The 21,600-nt window shown below is 32.3% G+C and overlaps 2 protein-coding genes across 2 annotated transcripts; one reads left to right on the forward strand and one right to left on the reverse strand.

Moving 5' to 3' along the window:
- Positions 1–7,284: 7,284 nt before the first annotated feature.
- On the forward strand, positions 7,285–13,952 carry LOC140048057 (uncharacterized). The gene is made up of 5 exons (XM_072093061.1): positions 7,285–7,400; positions 8,206–8,313; positions 8,861–8,968; positions 9,571–9,655; positions 12,176–13,952. Exons 1-5 carry the CDS (start codon positions 7,389–7,391, stop codon positions 12,229–12,231), a joined length of 369 nt encoding a protein of 122 aa, XP_071949162.1. The 5' UTR covers positions 7,285–7,388; the 3' UTR covers positions 12,232–13,952.
- Positions 13,953–15,500: 1,548 nt separating this feature from the next.
- On the reverse strand, positions 15,501–20,784 carry LOC140047629 (uncharacterized). The gene is made up of 2 exons (XM_072092666.1): positions 19,241–20,784; positions 15,501–15,552 (listed from the first exon to the last, which is right to left on the reverse strand). The coding sequence occupies exons 1-2, from the start codon at positions 20,782–20,784 to the stop codon at positions 15,501–15,503; spliced, it is 1,596 nt and encodes a 531-aa protein (XP_071948767.1).
- Between the last annotated feature and the right edge of the window lie 816 nt (positions 20,785–21,600).

Below are 21,600 nucleotides of genomic sequence, written 5' to 3' on the forward strand. Positions count from 1 at the left end.
AGCAATCGTCAGGTTTTTATTCAATCAATGACAATCAGTAATTTGCATACATATTTACATGTGTGACTAATCACTACAATTGCCACAATGGCGTTTCATACATATAAAAGCACAAAATCAAAACGCTGACTGGTGGACTAACATAAAAAAAAGAGAATAACTACAGACTTGGGGAAAGTTTAATAATTGGGCAACTAATCTTTGTTATATGGATATGCTGTAATAAAATGGTATTAGTATAAAGATATTCAAAGTTCATCCTATTTATTATCACTTTGGTATGTACAATATTGACTGATTGACTATTGACAAAGTTTATTATCACTGTGCGTAAATATAACCAAAAAAATGTAATTGTACCGAACAGTAATAAACTGCTGTGTTCTATCTAGTAATACTATCTTTGTTGAACATTAGAATATCTCATATTTCACAGAGCAACGTAGGCCTAAAGACAGAAATAAATAAATAAGTATTCGTTAAAAAACAAAGTATCTCTTTATTATATGTTGAAGATTCATACTGAAGACATTAGTAATACACTTTTTTTTTACAAGAAAGCACATTCATCAAATATAATCAGAATGGATGATAAACTGCTGCTGTGTATTGACAAGTTCACTGTATTCATTATCACTGTGCATTTTGAAGAAAGCAGGAATCTTAATTAATGACCTGTTGACTGTTTATATGGCGTATATAAGACCTATTTTAGAATATGCTGCCCCTGTTTGGCATGGCGCTATCACTAAGGACATGTCCAAGTCTATTGAAAAGGTACAAAAGAGAGCATTGCGTATCATGCTATTTAACAACTATTTGTGCTATGATCATGCATTGTCTGTTACTGGTTTACCTACTCTTGTTGAGAGAAGAAACAAACTTGTGTTGTCTTTCGGGGAAGGCTTATTACAATCCGAGCTGTTTAGAGAAATACTTCCCCCTCTTCATAAGCCAGCTCGGTCTCTCAGATTCAACCGCTTTCTAGAGGTACCTCATTGTAAAACCAGCAGACTTAGGTCGTCTCCAGTTCCCACCTTGGTGGATATAATTAATAGGCACCACTAGCTCTTTTTAGATATGTCATAAGTGAATGTTTTAAGGTTTTTTATTCATGTATGTTTTTAATTTTATGGTACGATATATAATTTTAATAAGATGTTTCTATTTTTATAGCAATTTTAACTAATTTTTAGTCATTTGTAATGCAATTCATTTCAGTCCTTGACTGTCGTTTTGTATTTTTATATACCGAATAAATAAATAAATAAAAAAATATAATATCTCATCAGAATTAATGCATCATATCATTAGCATCACTTCCTTTTATCACAATCACTATTACCAAAATAGAGATTGTAGTGTTGTACAATGAAATCTGTGGTGTTTAATAATTGGAATAATTAGTCATTGCATTATCTTTATTATCATTGTTGAACATTGAAATACAATGCTTAAATTTTAAATCTCTAAGATTATCTGATAACAAATTGTGTAGCAGGAACTCAATAGAATAATTATATAAATTTAATAGTTAGTTTTCTGTATAAATGCACTTATATTGAACTTGTTATAATTATCAACATAATTGGTTCCTTTTAACTAATTGTATTCATTAATCATTGCATTATCTTTGTTGAACATTGAAATACAATAGTTATATTAAATCTCTAGTTAAGATTTTTGATAACAAATTGTGTAGTAGCAGAAACTCAATAAATAGATTACCCGGGCGTTTATTCAGGGGAGGCATTTTTTTTTTTTTTATGTAATTTGGTAATGTGTATAATCAAATAAATACCCCAGATATGAAAAAATACAATATAATTTATATAAAAAACTGATAAACTACACTAAAAATTGTATAAAAATGCTCAGTAAATTGTAGATCATGTCAATCATTGAATTCTACTGCAAATATAAATGTGTTGTAGAACAATATTGTATATATAATGCATGCGGCGGGCGTTTATTCAAGAAAATAAATACCACAGGGCATTTATTCAAAATTATGTTCTATTATATGTTTATTTAAAGCATGGCATATATTGGAATAAATAAATTAGTTAGTTTTCTGTATAAATGCACTTATTATATTGAACTTGTTATAAATGGTCACATCAGTGTCACATTATCAATTTCATATCTCATAAATTTTTACTAATTGGATTCATTAGTCATTGCATTATCTTTATTATCTTTGTTGAACATTGAAATACAATGCTTAAATTAAATCTCTAAGATTATCTGATAACAAATTGTGTAACAGGAACTAAATTTCCTGATACACAAATAATTGTTTTATTAGTTAATGTTGATAATGTGACACTAATGTGACCATTTATAATGATAACAAGTTCATATAAGTGCATTTATGCAGAAAACTATCTGATACATTTGAATAATGAGGGTTTGTTGAAGTAAACTGACAGATACTGCGATATAATATAATTTTGTATTTAAACAGAAGATAAAGTAAATATCACCTGATTGTTTTACAACAGGAATAAGACTATAAATGTTTGGTTTGGTGTTTTGATGTAGTACTGCAATATCAGACTGCTAGACCAGTGGATGGAAGAATCTTGAAATCCATAGCCGACAATTGTAATTTTGTGGTTACCAACAACTTTTTATAAATTCACTTGTGTGAGTTATATATTTTTTTTAAATTTCAGTAGATCCACCTGATTCCCAGTGCTGTATCTCCACATACTATCTATTTCCGAAGTATCATAGGAATATTTGGTAATACAGCATCACATGTGGTGCCTGTATCGTGTAAGGACGTTAAGGGTTAGGTTACTCTAGATACATGTGAAACACATGTGATGTTGTATTACAAAATATTCCTGATACTTCGGAAATCGATACAGATACAGTACCGAGAATCGGCTTGTAGATTAGTGATGTTAATTCTTGTTACAACTATACATTATTTGGGCTGCTTTGTGAAATGCGTATTAGACTCAATACTCCAATATGCCTCTTCAAAGTTAGCTTGGATATTGCTATTACTAGATGTATGTTGATATAATGTATTAATCCTCAACAAGTAAACAAAAGCTGTTGAGTGATAATGTGTTTGTGTATGTCATGATCTACTGTATAAACACTTTTTAACAGGCCTACGCAGTTAGTTAAAATATACTGTTTAAATCTAAATGCCCTAAAAAAATTATTTCAGTTAGATATTTTAACAGGAGAGATTTAATGTTTACTATTTTTATTTTAAGAGAGGCATAATTGACTTGATTGGTAAATGAAGACGGTGTATTTTTAAAATGGAGAGGTATGGTTTTTCAAATTTATTTAAAATACGAATAAACTAACTTTCAATTATTTGTTGATATTTATTTTACTTTTTTAAATTTCATTTTTATGGCGCTTTTAACAAAGTGTCAACAAAAAAATATATATCAAAAGACCATAGAGATGTATTGTCCTCAAAAAACATGACAAAATGAAGATTAATTAAATCAGACTTTGAATAGGTTATTTTGTAGTTTTAATAAAGTAAATCTCTTCCATAGAAAAGAAAAACAAACAAAAAAATGTTTTCACTTACAAAATAAATGGTTAAATTTAACTAAAAACCTATTGGCTGGCTGCCAGCCAATTTGACTGTTTTTTGGTTTAAATTACAGTTGTTTCAGGTAAATAATGTTTTTTTCTATTCAATTGTGGATAACTATTATGTGACAATAAAATGGCGTATTCAACAAAAAAATGTTTAGAATTATTTTTTCAGGGGGACAATACATCTTTAAGTATGAAAAAAATTCAAATTTAAACATGCAATCAGGCCTGTCATGAACACTGACATCATCTGGCATTCATTTGGTCATCTCACTTTCTAGATCTTAAGAGATCTTAAGTTGACTTTTTGAAAGTGTAAAGTTAGGTTGACTTACAGTAAAGGGCAATTTGTATATTATTTCAATATGGAAATAGGTAATTCCAAACCTTTTAGGATAATATTGAAGTTTATAACTTTCATTTTGACAGGAACAATTTAGAACAAGCTTTGGTCAGGAATGATTTGGAAACAGTTGAACGACTTTGTAGGACGCAACCAGATCTTGTGAAAACTATCGATGAGGTATAACTAAATATAATCAGACTTTAAATAGGCAAATTGGCAGTTTTAATAAGTTATTCACTTCCGTAGAAAAAAAAATTATTTCTCTTCACTAAAAACCATTGTCTGATGGACAATTTGACGATTTGTTACTTAATTAAATTACAGTTTTAATTTTTTTTATGATCCAATTTTGGTCAAAGTGATCTGAACATTCTTTTAAATACAATTTTATGAAATATATATTTTATTGATGTTCAATTCATTTTCCCTCTTTCCTTTTCTATATTAAAAAAATTGTATTTAAAGATGTATTGTCCCCCTGAAAAAAATTATTATTAAAACTTTTTTGTTGAATATGTCATTTTAATGTCACATAATAGTTATCCACTTTGACCAAAAATTAGATTTAAAAAAAATATATTTACCTGAAATAACTGTAATTTAAAGCAAAATATAGTCAAATTGGCGGCCAGCCAATGGATTTTTGGTTGAATTTAACCATTTATTTTGTCATTTTATTTAATTTTTTTTTTCTACGGAAGTGATTAACTTGATTAAAACTACAAAATAACCTATTCAAGTCTGATCTAATTAATCTTCATTTTTCATGTTTTCATGTTTCTAAACTTTACTTAAAATGACCTCAGTGATAATAACTGATAATTTATCAATAAAGATGACAATTAAGATCATTTACTACAGAGTGCATTATTTAATAATTGTTGTATTTACAGAAATCCAATTTCACACAATGTCTGTTTATGATTATGATTCCTTTACAGGATGGAAACACTCCACTGTATGTATATTTGTGTGATGACCTAATTAACCCTACTTTAGCAATCGTAAATTGTCTCTTAAATCATGGTGCATCAACAACATTGCAAAATAAGGTAATTTACATAGATTTTCGTGAACCATTCTATTTTTTATTTCAATAATGACGATTAGAATTAGAATTGTTTACTAAATTACTGTATTTAGCAGTAATTGTTACTATGTTGACAGAATAAACATCATCTCTGTTGTCAGTATTAATTATAAACTTCATGATTATGATTCCTTTACAGGATGGAAACACTCCACTGCATGTATATCTGAGTGGTGATAGACAAATACAACCTACTTTAGAAATAGTGGCATCCCTTGTTGCATCAGCAACATTACAAAATAAGGCAATTTATTTTCTTTGAATAATGACAAGATTATTTGTTACATTGTTTAGCTGTAATGGTTGCAATAATTTCCATTGACAGAAAACCAATTACACATTTGTAATGTAAACTCTAAACTCTTTACTATATTTTATGTTTATTTTTATATACCTCTTTATCAACTCAAACCTATGATACTGTACCTTTAATACAGTACCTATATTACCATGTTGGTAATGATTTTTCTTTTATGTTTTTGCAAATAGTTTAAGAACCTGTATCCGTCATATAATGTATTATTTTGATGTATTATGTTAAATTGGATGCACCACTTCTGTGTGTGCCACCGATGCAAAGGTGTCATTTCCTAATAAATTATTATTATTTTTTTTCATTTTTTTCATTTATCTTTTTTATTTCGGAATATCATGGTGACATAATATAAAATCCATAGCAAAAGAGAGAAAAAAAAATCTTAATCTAACAGCTCATAGAACAAAAACAAAGATATGTAAATAAATAAAGTCAATGCAACAAAGCATTCCATTGTATGTGCATTCTTGACACATTAAGAACGTGGCGATTAATGGCCATGATCAACGAATTACTACTTGCGTTCACACGATTTTTAAAACTAAAAACAGATTTTCTAATGAACTCATCAAAGGATGGGACGTCATTTAAGACAAACATCATGCTTGCACTACAATGTCTAGGCTGCTTCAGCAGCAGACGTAAGGCATTGTTATAACATACTTTCAGTGATCTCAGAGTGCTCTTATTATATCTACACCATAAGGTTGAACAGTACATGCTGACACAGTAACTCTTAAATAGATAACATTTAGTCTTAGTAGAACATTTTCCAAACTTTCTATTTAGATAGTTGGCCCTAATGCAAATAGATCGATATTGACGTTTGATGTCACCTTCATCACTCAGGTTATTACTGATCACATGACCAAGATAGGTTATTGAATTATCAACGATTAGAGGTGCCCCATTTAAGGTAATATGTGGAACACCTTTGAGGTTGCGGACTTTCGGGCAAAATAGCAAGCATTTGGATTTGGTTTCATTAAAAGTAATATCTTGGTCACTAGCAAAACCTTTACAGAGTCCAATTAGGCTTTGTAAGCCAGTCACTAACGGAGCCAAAAGGACCAAGTCATCAGCAAAGCTTAGGCAATTCAGTTTAAGACTGTTAATTTCACAACCTTCTTTTGACTTAGTCAGTTCAACAGTTAACGGATCAGTGTACACATTGTAAAGTAGAGGGGACATAACGCCTCCCTGGCGAACCCCATTACGAACAGTGAAAGAATCGGAAACGGAACTTCCCCACCTGACAACAAATTCCTGGTTCCTATACCATGACCTCAGTATCTTAACTACAGGTGAAGGGGTACCCCTGTCAATTAGGGTCTTGAAAAGTGTCCAGTGGTTCACTTTATCAAAGGCTTTGCTAGCGTCCAAGAAACAGCAATAAACTGGGCTACCATGATTGTTGTAATGCTCGATAATCTGTTTAAGAGCAAATATACACAATTCGGTTGAGTGACCAGATTTGAAGGCAAACTGGTTGTCATGGGAGTCCAGTGAATTACCACAATGTTGTATCATTACAGACTCTAGAAGTTTAGAAGCTACACATGCCAAAGCTATTGCTATTATTATTATTATTATTACATAAAAGCTATTATTAGTATTTATAAACCTCATATATTATGATTCTTTTACAGGATGGGAACACTCCATTACATGTATATCTGAGTGATGGATTCAATCATACCTTAGAAATAGTGACTTGTCTTGTACAGCACAGTACATCAACCACATTGCAAAATAAGGTACTTTAAAATTGCTAATGTAGGCTAACATTCTTTATCTACTGCAGTAAACCCTTATATTTTTCTTTTATATCAACAATGACAATTTACGATTACTACATAATTTAGCAGTAATTGTTGCTATAGTTTGTATTGATTTTTGATTTTTTGATTTTTTGTCTGTTTTCAGTATTTATAAACTTTATAATTATGATTTCTTTACAGGATGGGGACACTCCATTACATGTATATCTGAGTGATGGATTTAATCATACCTTAGGAATAGTGACTTGTCTTGTACAGCAATGTACATCAGCAACCATGCAAAATAAGGTAATGTACAGAGATTTAGATCTGTTGTGGTAAACCAGTCTATTGTTTAAAAAATGACAATATTATTTACTAAATTACTTATCCAATAATTGTTGTATTTAAAGAGAAACAATTTCGTTCGCTTACCCTCTAGGAGTTCACAAAAACATGACCACGACCCAGGAAATCAGAAACCCGGGTCAGACCTATGCATATTACATATGATTACTGAATTAGACATTTCATGAGGGGTACCCAACTTATGTACAAAAACCAAAATATAGCGACCTGGGTAGTAAAGCTAGTTTTATTTTTTGGAAGTAACAGAGTTGAGATGGGTTACAGAAATGCTGTTTAGGACTGTTGTTATGACATCTTGATGACGTCGTAAGAATGTTAAAATGCAGGTTTTTCTTGAGCATAGTAAAATTAGCGATATTACAGAAAGTATGATTAGGGAAACAGAAACTATAATATTTGGCAGTGTATGAAATTTGAGCCTGCTACTGAGAATAAGTACGATGAGACGCGAAATATCATTTATTAATAATTATATCTACTGACCACACACATCATAAGAATATAATTTTAGAAGTTTTGCAAATTGATAATGTGTTACCTAAAACATAAAATAATAGACTTTATGGTACACAGGAGGGAAAGTCAATGCATCAATCACTGAGTGGTTATGTTATGTGCAATTTGAATGACTTGCACAATTTGAAATTGCTTATTTTCTTAAGTATTTGATTATCAAAACACATCTTACATATTACAGATGTCTGTTATCAATATTTTAAAAGTCATGACTATGATTCTTTTACAGGATGGAAACACTCCATTACATGTATATCTGAGTGGTAATTATGACCCTACCTTAGAAATGGTGACATGTCTCCTAAATCAGGATGCATCAACAACATTGCAAAATAAGGTAATTTATAGGAAATTGTCAGTGTAATAGGCTAACAATCTATATCTTCTACGGTAAACATTCTCTCCCCCCCCCCCACTCATTTTATCATAGGCCACAAGAAATTCTATTGTTTCTGATGTTATTCTATAATTTGTTAATGTTATACAATGTTAATTTTATGGTTCACATCTCATCAAAAGTTCTCTAAAATGTGTGGCAATTTTGATACCTTTTATACCCCCTTTGCTCATAGGGTGTACAATTTGTATATTTAATTCTCTGACACATATCATTATCTCTATGATTCATTGTACAAAATTAAATAAATTATTGAGGTGCCCATACACCATATTTGTAGTGGGCCCTTTTAAGCCTCAGTTGAATTACACAATCAAAAATGGCAACTCCTGTGGCAGGCCATTGCTCAAATAAACTGGATATTTTGTGGAGAACATTTGATATAGTCCACAATATCAACTTTCAAAATGTTTACTGCTATTGCAAACAATTCACATAATGTCTGTTGTCATTATTTATAAACTTTATGATTATAATTCCTTTCCAGGATGGAAACACTCCATTACATGTATATCTGGGTGATAGATATCACCCTACCTTAGAAATGGTGGCTTATCTGAAACAGCATGGTGCACCAGTAACATTGCAAAATAAGGTAATGTAAAAAGAATTGTCAGGACAATCAGCTGCGGAAACATTTTTTTTGTTTCGTTGTTTATCAATAATGGCAATTATTATTATATTATTTAGATTTACATATGTGAACTTTATTCAATCAATCGTACATTTGTTTAGGTGTCTAGAAAACTCAGATCTCGAATATACCTGAGTTTTCTAGATCTAGAAAACTCGGATATCTGACTTTTCTAGTTCCAAAATGGAGTTTTCTAGACACCCCATTTTTTTGGTATTATAATGGTAAACATAATAAAGTGTATTTACAGTGATTTTTACAAAAAAAAAATTAATTATAAAATATATATAGTGATTATTTACAGTAATGATAATAATAAGAATGAATTTAATTATATTGACTATTATTTTTTTCGGTATTTATTTATAATGGTAACCATAATAACGTGTATTTACAGTGATTTTTACTTTTAATAGAAATAGTAAATACTATTCTCGTCTAAATTTAATATTTTGTCCAACGCAGCCAATGATGCTCTATCAACCAATCACTAGACAGTAAATGTTTGAGCCATGATATGATACTGTATCAATTAAAAAATATTCTGATACTCATTTTTATAGGAAGGAAATACACCCATCTCTGTTTTGAAAAATAACAAGCAGATACAGGACCCAGAAAAAAATGAAATTTTAAATTTTTTTGAAAGTAAGTGAAGTTTTAATTATCAAGATTTTGGGGTAAACCAATTTTCATTGCAAAGGACAGATGTTCAATTTCTTTTTCCAATGCTTTGATAAACTGATTTTGAAAATGTTCTCATACTGATCATATGATGAGCTCTGTAAAGGTTGTGCATGTGTAAGGTATCCATGCATTGTGCTATTGAAAAACTCTTTAAACTTATAGAGAATCATTGTGAGGATGTATGTAATTTAATTATAATTTCTGAACCATGCCTTATGTAGATGTGAATGAATTATGCACATTTACAGGTTTGATAGTTTTCTTCTTTCATTAGCATTGACTATAATCACAAATGATACAGTCATTAAAAATACAATTCACGGGGTAGGGGTACAAAAACGGTTTTTAGAGTCAAAGTAATATTGATGGATAATATGGTGCATAATTAGCAAGCAAGGTGATTGTTTACAACTGGAAATGTTTTGTGATCGATTAGGAGCTACCTGTTTCAGAGCATAGATTTCATTTTTATGAGTTATTATAGGGGTCAAAAGGCTAATGATGACCTCTCAATAATTTATTTTGGGATCAATTGCTTACCCTGACCAACCTGTTTCTGTGTATAATCATCAATGCACTATGACGAAGAAGAATGTCCAGAATCCAACTACAAAACCAACATAAGGTATATTAGGGACTTTTAGATTTGAGTGAACGTGAACTAAATCCACGTGCGTCCACATGGGTCGTAGTCGACTGTTACTCGTCGACAGATATATGAACGCAACCTTTTTTGACTCCGACCCCATGATCCTATTTTGGTAATTCTCGCGACCCAACATTGCGTATTTGAGCCACAGACCCCCCCCCCCCCCATGTTAAGTGACACCTACTGTATAGATGGCCGCAAATGGTACTCTTGCACGTAAAAATCCATATAAATGGCACCTCTAGTCCACTATAATAATAGTTGCTCGCAATTGGAAAAAGGATCGTATCCTACTTTTTCCGCCGGTAAAGACATTTGTGTTCAATGCTAACATCCCGAACCATAAAAAGTCCCCCTCCCCTGGCTAGGAACAACATCGCTATGAGTGTAATTTGAGAGGGACCTGTTTCTATTGAATGTTAATTGTAAATGTTCCCACCGCCGGTACATCAAAGGATGCACTTCAGTCAAGTTACACACTCATTGCAAACTACAGAACATAGTGTCATAGAACCAGTTGGTAGATTATTAAATCCACATCCTAATGGGGATTCCCCACTTGTATATTAGCAACAAACTATGCGTCAAAAGCGTCCATTGGCCCGTTGTCGATTCCCAATTGTGTGTACGCTACTCGCCTCAACATAGGGAAAAACTGTAGATATGTAAAATATAATTAGCCTTTGTAGATTCTACAAAACTGAGAACATTTCACATCTAGATCAGTTTATACTTGCTAAAAAGTTTCAGTATCTGAAACATTCACGATCCATCAATTTGTTTTCGCGACTGAAACATTGGGTCTTGACCCATACTGTAGGTTGCGGAACGGCGGTTTAGATTAAGTGGACATTTATGTTGATTACATTAGCTGGCGATAATAACTACATAAGCTGAAAGGCAATTTTTGTTAATACATTAGCTGTTAACCATTTGCTGGTAGCTGGTGTTGATTTTGTATTCAAATAATTATTATGATTATTGAGCTGTCGAAAAAAAATTAATAAATCCAATGTGCTTTATAAAAAATAATACTATAGAGTTCTTGCACTCGGGTATTAATAGAATATTTCAAAAGTTGTAACTTGAAAGTTTTATACATTACTGTATGTGAATTGAATTGATATTCTACAGTGAGTGTACTGTATGTAAATGAGATTTCTAGCATACTGTAAAACATGGAAAAGAAGCCCATAGGCTTTTTTAGGACTCCTGGATGGGCGTCTTTTTAAGATATATGATAATATGATCAGGATGATAATGACATAGAAGTTGGTGATATTGAGGATATTACTCAAAAATTTAGGATTTATAAAACAAAGAATATAATAACGTACCTTATTATTATAGGAATAAAATAATTAGAGTGAGTAGGTTTTTGTTGTTGTTGTTTCTAAAAGCTGATAATAGATATAGAAAATATTATTATATTATAATCATATTCAAATAATGATGATTATTAAACAATACTTATAACAATGCTGAATTTATTACTTGAAATTTGAAAATGATTTTGTGGTTTTTCATGAATTTTTATTCATAAATCTTAAAACAGTAATTATGATAAGAATGCTATCTACTGAATTTATTACAAGAAATTGGAAATGATTTTGTGGCGTTCCAGGAATTATACTGCAAACTTATTCAAATAATGATTATGATTTCAACAATATTTATGATGCTATCTACTGAATTTATTACATTGGAAAATATTGTGGTGTTTTATGAATTTATATTCATTATTCATAATCTTAAAAAAACAATTACAATTTCCACAATAATCATGATAACTGTTATACTAAATTGATTGATACTGTTTTTCATTCGTATAGATCTCTCAGAGGATGTTGAAGACTTAAGTCACAGACTTAGCCCAATGATGCAATAAACATGGACGTTCTATTCATACAAGAATTAGACAAAGTGTTAAAGTGTTGAAAACTGGTACCAGTACAATCTACCTGTTAACTCTTTTATCTGTGAATTGAGTAGCGATTTGGTTGCGATGTAATGTTAGCGTGTCATACTAAATTTCCCCTTGTTTTATGAGAAAGTATCCCCTGAATAGGGGTGTCCTAAAGAAGGGATTTACTCCAGTAGTAAAGAGGAGGGATGTGTCCCCTGAATAGGGTTGTCCTAAAGAAGGGGTTTGCTCCAGTAGTAAAGAGGAGGGGTGTGTCCCCTGAATAAGGGTGTCTTAAAAAAAGTGATTTACTCCAGTAGTAAAGAGGAGGGGTGTGTCCCCTGAATCTGGATGTGTCCCCTGAATAGGGGTGTCCTAAAGAAGGGGTTTACTCCAGTAGTAAAGAGGAGGGGTGTGTCTCTTGAATAGGGATGTGTCCCCTGAATAGGGGTGTCCTAAAGAAGGGGTTTACTACAGTAGTAAAGAGGAGGGGTGTGTTCCCTGAATAGGGGTGTGTCCCCTGAATAGGATTTCAGTGTACTAAACAGTACATGAATGTTGGTAACAAAGAAAAGACGACAAAACAAATACTGGAACATTTACAAAAAATAACAGTAGGTCTACAAGCATGTGGGTATAAAACATTGCTACTGTTCCTGTTGCAGACATTACATATTGCTATATTTAGAGATAAGACCATTTTAACTGTTTTTATATTTTGTTGTGCATTTATATTAGAGTCTCTATGTTGAGATTACAGGCAAAAATCAAATGACAAACATACATTTTTTGAATAAGAATTGATTTAAGTAAGAAGAATATGTGCTACCCCAGCCCTCATGCCATAAACGAATAATATATTAATAAATTAATTTTAGATTATAATTAGAATGTCTTGAGGAACAAAATATCTCAACTTAAATAATATGCCTATTTTCTTACATTTTGAAATAAACTATGAATATTATTTTCCCATGAAAGAAATTTATCAAACAAGACTAAGTTTCTCTACTTCATTTATTACATTCTATCCAATTAAGAGATCCAATTTTGTTTAAAATGTTCCTTCTGTTTTGAAAAATAATTTAAAAAAAATAAAAATAATCCACTCTTGATTCCCCTTTTTATAAAAAAAATATTTTCCCCTGAAGGAATTCAACCTTGCTTGTCAAATGAAACGACAACATTATAGTACAGTACAGTAAATGAACTGAGATTAGATATTAATTCAATTTTTTTTTTAACTTCAGAGAATATCCAGTTAATTATATAGTTTTATATGCAGAATTACAAAACCAAAAATATATGCAAATGAGACCAGGTAAACGGAAGAACAGAATCAGAGCCATATATATAAAGTCGTAACTATATATATATGGCTCTGAACAGAATTAAATCCTTGCACCCTCTAATCCTTCCCCTTACCACACTAGACATAGACACAACTGTTAAATCTCACTGTGTTACTAAACGCCACTTCTCTAGCCCAGTTCCATATTTGATCCGATTATTAAACAAACAATGCTTAAATCTAAATTAATGTTTGATTAATTGTTTATACAGTAGTGTTCAATTTTTTTGTACAGTACTAAATTATTATATTTGTTATGAATGAATTTTATAATGTCTATTTGTTGAATGAATATATTTTGATGTTTTTTCACTTTTAATTCAATTTGAATTAAACTCAATTCAGTATGCTGCTATGTTTTAATGTTATTCATATTTTTTAATAAATACTAAATTATGAATGAAAAACTTATTTGTTTATTTGTAAGGATAGTGTTTTTTGAAGGGGGAGATTTTAACATCGAGGATATAAAATTATACGTTCTAGCTATTGTTAAAAATGTATTGTATATTATAGGAATAATAATATCCATTTCAACAACCCGCTGGAGGTCGAGTAATAAAGTTCTTCGATAATATTGCAGCGATAAAAATATGTAGACAAATTGTGATTGCGCCCTCTATAAAAAATAAAGTTTTATAAACATCACACGCATTTTATACAGAAAGAATGTCCGAAACAAGAAGTAAGTTTTGTTTCATTATTATCATACCATATCATATACGGAATTCTTTATAATGTGTTGTTTTAATAGCAGGTCTTTTTTTGGATCTTATATTCGTATCCTAGGGCTAGGCTATAGGCCCTACCTAGCTAGCTAACAAACTAGGCCAGGTCAGGTCTAGGCTAGGCCCTAGAATAGTAGGGCCTAGCTAGGCCTCTACTACTACTACTAGCTCTAGGCCGAACCATCTACGTACTACACTACTAGGCCTAGGGGCGCTAGTTCCGTTTCGCACCTGTCTTTTATTTCGACTCCAAATGTGTTAAAGAACTTTATCCTGAATACCACACTTTAGAATTAGGCCTAGACCTCATCCATAAGTACTTTTACAATGGAGAATCACAGAAAAAGTAACAAATATATCCTTTAAATCGATGAAATATACAGACATGTTTCTTGCATGTGGTTTGTGAATTTCGCACACTCCATGTTCAATATTGACATTTCTATGGAGCGCCAAAAGAGCAACTATAATAGAGGGCTAAAAAGGCAGTGGAATGCGCATATTTAATGCATCTATTGGTGAAAATTACGTTCAATTTAAATATATTTTATCAATGTTAATACAACTAAACTGTTGATACTGTACATGGTTTTCGACAAATCGACAAATTCATCATCATAAGATGTACTGTAGGTTATATACCTCAATGATCTAAATAATATCCGTTGTAGTCCTGGACATAGACCAATTAGATGCTGATTTAGAGTCGTTTAATAATGTTCTTTGAAAACAGCACATTATCGCCAGTAACATGTAACAATTGACAAAAAATTGTGAATTAAAACGTGTATTTCGTAAATAGATGCATTAAAAGTAGACGCATTCCACTGAATTTTTAACCCTCTATTATAGTTGCTCTTTTGGCGCTCCATAGAGACGAAAAAAATGAACTTCGTGTATGCGAAATTTGCGAACGGTGTGCAAGAAACACGTCTGTAAAATCATCAATTTAAAGGATTTACTTGTTACTTTTTATGTGATTCTTCTTCATACAAGTACTTATGAGGCTCCAATACTAAGGTGTGGTATTCAAAATAAGTTTGGAGTCGAAATAAAACAGCTAGGGCCAGGCATGGCCCAGGCGATCGGGGAGCCCAATAATGTTGTAAGACGATTGGGACAAGAGACGATCGGGCACAAAATAAAAATGTAGGGTCTCACAACTAAATGACAACTCAAGTCAAACAAATGTTTGTGCTCCCGAAGCCATCTTGCAGAGATGACCAGCTGAGAGTAAAAACGGAGAATATATAACAAGAATGAGTAATCTGCGACTTTTGCATTAGAAATTTGTAACAGAGCGTGGATGCCCGCCCTCATGAGAGCGGATGTATACAGACTAAAGAAGACTTCATTTGACAGTATATTATGTCATATTATTAATAGAATTATGATAATACAGTAGTAGAACCTTCATTTTACGTACGGTACGCGTGAGACCAAAAGACATACGTAAAACATGGGATTCGTAAAATCCAGGTTGACCTTAAATTGACCCCAAATACGTAGATTATAGCTAAAAAGGCTGCCATGTTTGCCTACAGTACTTGCACAGCATGCATGTGGTCACTAGCTAGGCCTTGCCTAGACTAATCTAGGCCAGGCTAGCAGGCCTAGCAAGATGTGAGGCCTAACTAGAAAAGTGCAGTATATACAGGCTGTGCGATGTTTAAATAAAAGTTTTAAAAATAAAATATCAATGTTCTTGTATTTTCCATAATAAAAACAGTCAGTGCTGTAGGTGGAATGCACATGTGTAGCTGAGTTCCTCACACATCCATGGCTTTGTGCTTGTTGTTAAATTGCGCCCTCAATGTAAGAAAATGATGATGTCATCAGTCATTTTAAGCGTACATAAAATCCAGGGAACATAAAACAGAGGTTCTACTGTATATTTAAATTTGATTTCTTTTAATTTAATTTATATTGTTACATGTTTATGTCTCGTCATATTTTTGTGAGGGTCCCTAATGGTCAGCTTCGGCTGGATGGACCACCCTCATAAAATATTGTTGAAATAAAAATAAATAAATAATGCATTTTATAAAACATATTTAATAGCAAACTATGGGTACATTCACTTCTACAAAAAATTATTAAAGATGTATTGTCGCTTGAACACAAAAAAATGAAGGTCAAAATATTCTAAATTTAAATTGGCCATACCAAAGTAATATTAAAGTTATTCACTTTAAGTTGAAAATTTGAGCCAGAAACAAAAATTTTACGTAATTAACAGCTAAATTAATTTGATTACATTTCGTCTGGAAAATCGTCGCGAGCGAAAGTAAACAAAGATTTCAAACCTTGAGTATACATTTGCATGATGCTAATTAGGATTGTTTACAACTTTTCACGGTTGAGAAGATGGTGTTTTCACACAGATCGCGATGAAGTTTTATGATTATGCATACAGAGGAGCCAAATAAGCGCGTTGCATGAGATATGTTTTGATCGAAAACTTTGACTTCCAGTCAAAGTTATTTTTTGAACCAAAAAACATCTGTATTTCAGTTAAATGATTTTTTTTTCTACTAATTTTTGGTGAAAGTTAATAACTATTATGATACTTCAAAATGACCCACTTTTTTCGAAATCTTTTTTTTTTTTTTTGGAATTTGACAAAGGGACAATACAACTTTAAATTAGTTCACAAAGAAAGACCGAACCACAACAACAAACATCTACCAAGCGTTACTCAGCATGGTCTATTCTTTGCTGCGTAATAATCTATGCCTGGTAAATTAAGTAATTTATTTATGATATATATATGTTACATTTAATTAATATTTATTTTTTCTACTAGAAACAAGTTAAATAGATATATTATTAAACTATCCTTCGTGAAAACAAGTCAACAACAATCTATCTGCTATGCCAGGGCTAGGTAGTGCCATTGTTAACCCACTCACTATAGTTCATCCTCATTATCACTTTGGTAATAGTAGTGTACAATGATTGACAGAGTATTGACATATTTCATTTTATTATCACTCTGTGTAAATATAACCTAAATGGTAATATTACAGAGAGTTATAAACTGCTGTGTTCTATTTATTATCTTTGTTTAACATTAGAATACAATGTTAATATTAAATCTATGGTAAAGATTATCTGATAACAAATTGTATAACAGGAACTCAATAAAACAAAACAAACTAATCATTAATAACAATTTCTACCCTGGTTTTCTGTATAAGTGTTATAATGAACTTGTTATCATATAAACTGTCTGACCAGAGCAATATGTAAAAAAATATATTTAGATTATAAAGATAATAAATGTTTGCTAAAGTCTTATGACTGAACCAGACCAGATCAAATGTGAGATAACAAATTACCTACAGTCTTTAATATGACTATGTATAGTCCCCTGAACCAGACCAGATCAAATGTGAGATAAACAAATTACCTATCAGAGGTCCCTGTAGCCCAACAGAAGATTAACCAAAAATGAAATTTCAAATAAAACCAATTTTGACAAATATAGTCAGGGCCGTACACAGGATTTTATTTGGGTGGATGCTGATTAATATATTTTGGACCATTTTCATAATATTGATTGAAGACGATAAGACCCTATAAAATGTGGACCTTTTGCAATTGGGGGGGGGGATGTCATCCCCCCCCCCCCCCTGCGTACGACCCTGATAGTGACCCATGAAACCCAAAAAAGAGAGCACATCAACCAGATCTAACATGGGATACCACATAAGACTAATTCAATTCAATTCAATTCAATTCAATTCAAAATTCTTTAATCATCCCACACGGGGCAATTCAAATAAAAAGGTCTGGATTAAAATGATCTTACAAAATATACAAAATATCACAATACACAGAACAAAAAAAAAAAAAAAAAAGTCAAGTCAAGGTTCAAGAATTTAAGAGTCGAATAGCCACTGGCAAAAAAGAATTCCTTTTCCGGTTTGTTCTACATGCCGGGCATCGAAAGCGACGCCCATGATTCATGAGCTCGAAATCACTGAACAAGGCATGGTTAATATTTTTTAGAATAGCTCTACTTTTTTCTAGAGTTTGCATGTCACAGAAAGAAGATAAGCTACGAAGTTGACAACCTATTAATTTAGAACTTAAGTTAACAATTCTTTGTAGTGAGTTTTTCTCTTTGACCCTAAGACTAAAAAACCAGCATATAAAGGAAAAAGTTAAAACGTTCTCAATAAAGGAATTATAAAAAACCCTAAGAATTACTTTATCGACATTAAAATGGTTCAGCTTCCTTAACAGATAAAGTCTCTGGTGTCCTTTCTTTACTATTGCCTCTGTGTTTAATTCCCAGCCGAGATTGTCCTCAAATATAGTACCTAGGTATTTAAAGGAATGGACAATATCGACTGGTTCGTCATTTATAATGGATACCCGGGGGTTGCGTCCTTTCTCCTTCCTAAAATCTACAATCATCTCCTTGGTTTTGGTCACATTGAGTTCCAAGTAGGAGTTTCCACAAAATTGGATAAAATCATCTAAAGCGGAACCATGGCCGTCCTGTGAATTTTGAAGGAGAGACAGCAAGACAGTGTCGTCAGCAAATTTAACAAGATGACTATTGTCCTGTTTGCTGCGACAGTCATCCGTGTATATAATATACAGGAGAGGAGAGAGGACGCAACCCTGGGGGGATCCAATACTTGTCATACGTACATTCGATTGTCTTTGGTTAACTAAGACCCTCTGACATCTGTTCGTAAGAAAACTTATAATCCATAATACAAAATCACGTTGAAAACCAAAATTCGAAATTAATTTGTTTGCTAAAATATAAGGGTGCATGGTATTGAAGGCAGAAGAGAAGTTGGCGAATAACATTCTGGCGTGAGATCGAGGCAGTTCAAGGTGCTTGTACAATGTGTTTAATAAAAAAAGCTTGGCATCCTCAACACCTCTTCCAGACCTGTATGCAAACTGCAGTGGATCGAGTTTAGACTCTACAACAGACGTGATGTAGGTTTTAACTATCTTTTTAAAGATTTTCATAACAAGAGATGTCAGCGCAATAGGGCGCAGATCATTCAGTTGTTTTATGACAGTCTGTTTAGGAATAGGTTTTATAATCGATTCTTTCCAAAGATTAGGAACTACACACTGGTTTATAGAGGTCTGGAAGAGGTACCGAAGGACACCACTGAGCTGATCCGCACACGACTTTAATGTTCTGCCCTCAATACCATCGGGACCAGAACTCTTATTTACATTTATATTCCTGAGTAATGTTCTAACATGATCCTCAGAAATAATAATTTCATCTACATGCGGATCATTATTGCCAACAGTGTCGTCTTTTAAATTGTGTTTTTCAAACCTAGCAAAGAAGTCGTTTAATCTATCTGGCAATGCCTGGTCATCAATACCCTCTACATTTATTTTATTTCTTTGTGTTTTATCAGCTGTGTTTATAGACGCCATATGTTTAATTCCTTGCCAAGCACTACGAATACATCCACTACTAAACTTATTTTCAATTTTTCTCTTATACATGTCTTTAGCCTTACGGACAGCTACTTTAACTTCTTTATTTATTTGCTTATTATCATGAGTGGTGCCTTGGTAAAAAATCCGTTTTTTCTTATTTAATATGTCTTTCAACTCTTTCGTAACCCACGGCTTATTATTTGCAAAAACGACAACCTCTTTTTTCGGTATTACTGAATCAACACAATAATTTACATATGATGTTATAACATCCGCCATTTCGTTTAGATTTGGTGACGACTCATAAAATACTTGCCAATCAGTGCATTCAAAACACCCTCTTAAACGTTCGATACTGTCCAAAGTCCACAATTTAACAGTCTTGACTATTTTGTCCTTCCTCTGGATAACTGGGACATATTTTGGAATCAGATTCACACAATTGTGGTCCGACGCACCAAGCGGTGGTAATGCCACGGACCTATATGCGCTTGGAACTGTACCGTAGCATAAATCTATTGTTTTATCTTTACGAGTAGGGCAGGTTACATATTGGTGGTATATTCTGAGCACTTTACCAAGCTTGTGTTGGTTGAAATCGCCCAATATGAGCCTGGGTGCATCAGGTGACAATGTCTCCAACTTGTGCGTATTTTCAGACAAGATTTCAGCTGCTCGTGTAGAATTAGCCTTTGGGTGTATATACACAACTGTAACAAATAACTGTGGAAATTCCCGCGGACAATAGAATGGTCTCAGTGAAATTGTCAACAATTCAATATCAGGTGTACATTGCTTATCGCGAACAATAGTTATGTTGCACCATCGTTTGTTTACAAATAAGCATACACCACCGCCAATGTCTTTTCCGGATTGTTTTGTCCTATCTCCTCGAATTAGGGTGAATCCATCAATTTTGACACTTTCATTAAGGACATTTTCGCTCAACCACGTTTCTGTAAAACATAATAGATTGGCTTCTCTAAAAACCCTATCATATCGAATATTTGTCCAAACCTCATCCATTTTATTTTTTAATGACCGAACGTTTGCCAAAACAATTGTTGGCAAGGGTAAGCGATATTTATTTTTCCTTATCCTCTGTCTTTCTCCTCCTTTCTTACCCCTCTTTCTTCTTTTATGTCTGCTATTATTGTCGTAGTTGTTTCCTTTGCTAATTATATCTAGGCTTAGGCGTGTTACATCTTGTATTGTGTCGCTCTTCGATCTAAGGCTTAGCAGCGCTTCCCTGCTGTAGACCAGTCTACCGTGACCGATACCATCGACGCTAACACAAAAAACACAACATCGTATGAACAGTAAAAGTGACAAAACTCCACAAACCACGTAATTAGATCCACAATACATTCTTACAAGTGTCAATCAACAAGATTACTCCAAAAAAGTTACTAATTTAACAAAAATCGAATTTAGATCACAACAAGAATCCAGCCTTAGACATCGCCACTGAGCAGCGCCAGGTATTCATTGTGAATACCTGTTTTAACACCCACTTAGCGTATGTGGACTTGTATCAGAATGGATGACACAATTGCAGTAAATGCATAACTAAACAATTAGTTAATGATATGACTAGAAACCTACTTAAACAAATTAATTTCAAAAAAATAAAAGTTACAGTTATTTGGCAAATATAATTTGTTATAAACTAGAAATCTAGTTAGTCAACAGCAAAGTAAAAGATTAGGTCTCTTTAGAATACAGTGTGTGGTATTATGTTTGGACACTAAGAAAACTAGAAAGACACTCCGAGAGTGCATACCTCCGCCTACTGTGAAATTCTCCTACATAAGATTTCTCCGGTAAAAAAGAAATATATAT

This window comes from Antedon mediterranea, chromosome 4 (assembly GCF_964355755.1).
Source record: "Antedon mediterranea chromosome 4, ecAntMedi1.1, whole genome shotgun sequence".
Lineage (NCBI taxonomy): Eukaryota > Metazoa > Echinodermata > Crinoidea > Comatulida > Antedonidae > Antedon > Antedon mediterranea.

What these genes read in the sequence shown, in the direction of transcription:
- LOC140048057 (XM_072093061.1), top strand. An exon ending in CAACAACATTGCAAAATAAG is followed by an intron (nt 8,314 to 8,860) that starts GTAATTTATAGG and finishes ATTCCTTTCCAG; the next exon opens with GATGGAAACACTCCATTACA. An exon ending in CAGTAACATTGCAAAATAAG is followed by an intron (nt 8,969 to 9,570) that starts GTAATGTAAAAA and finishes TCATTTTTATAG; the next exon opens with GAAGGAAATACACCCATCTC.
- LOC140047629 (XM_072092666.1), bottom strand. Translation starts at nt 20,784, where the DNA reads ATGGATGAGGTTTGGACAAATATTCGATATGATAGGGTTTTTAGAGAA. An exon ending in CCACTGCAGTTTGCATACAG is followed by an intron (nt 15,553 to 19,240) that starts GTCTGGAAGAGG and finishes TTTTACTCTCAG; the next exon opens with CTGGTCATCTCTGCAAGATG.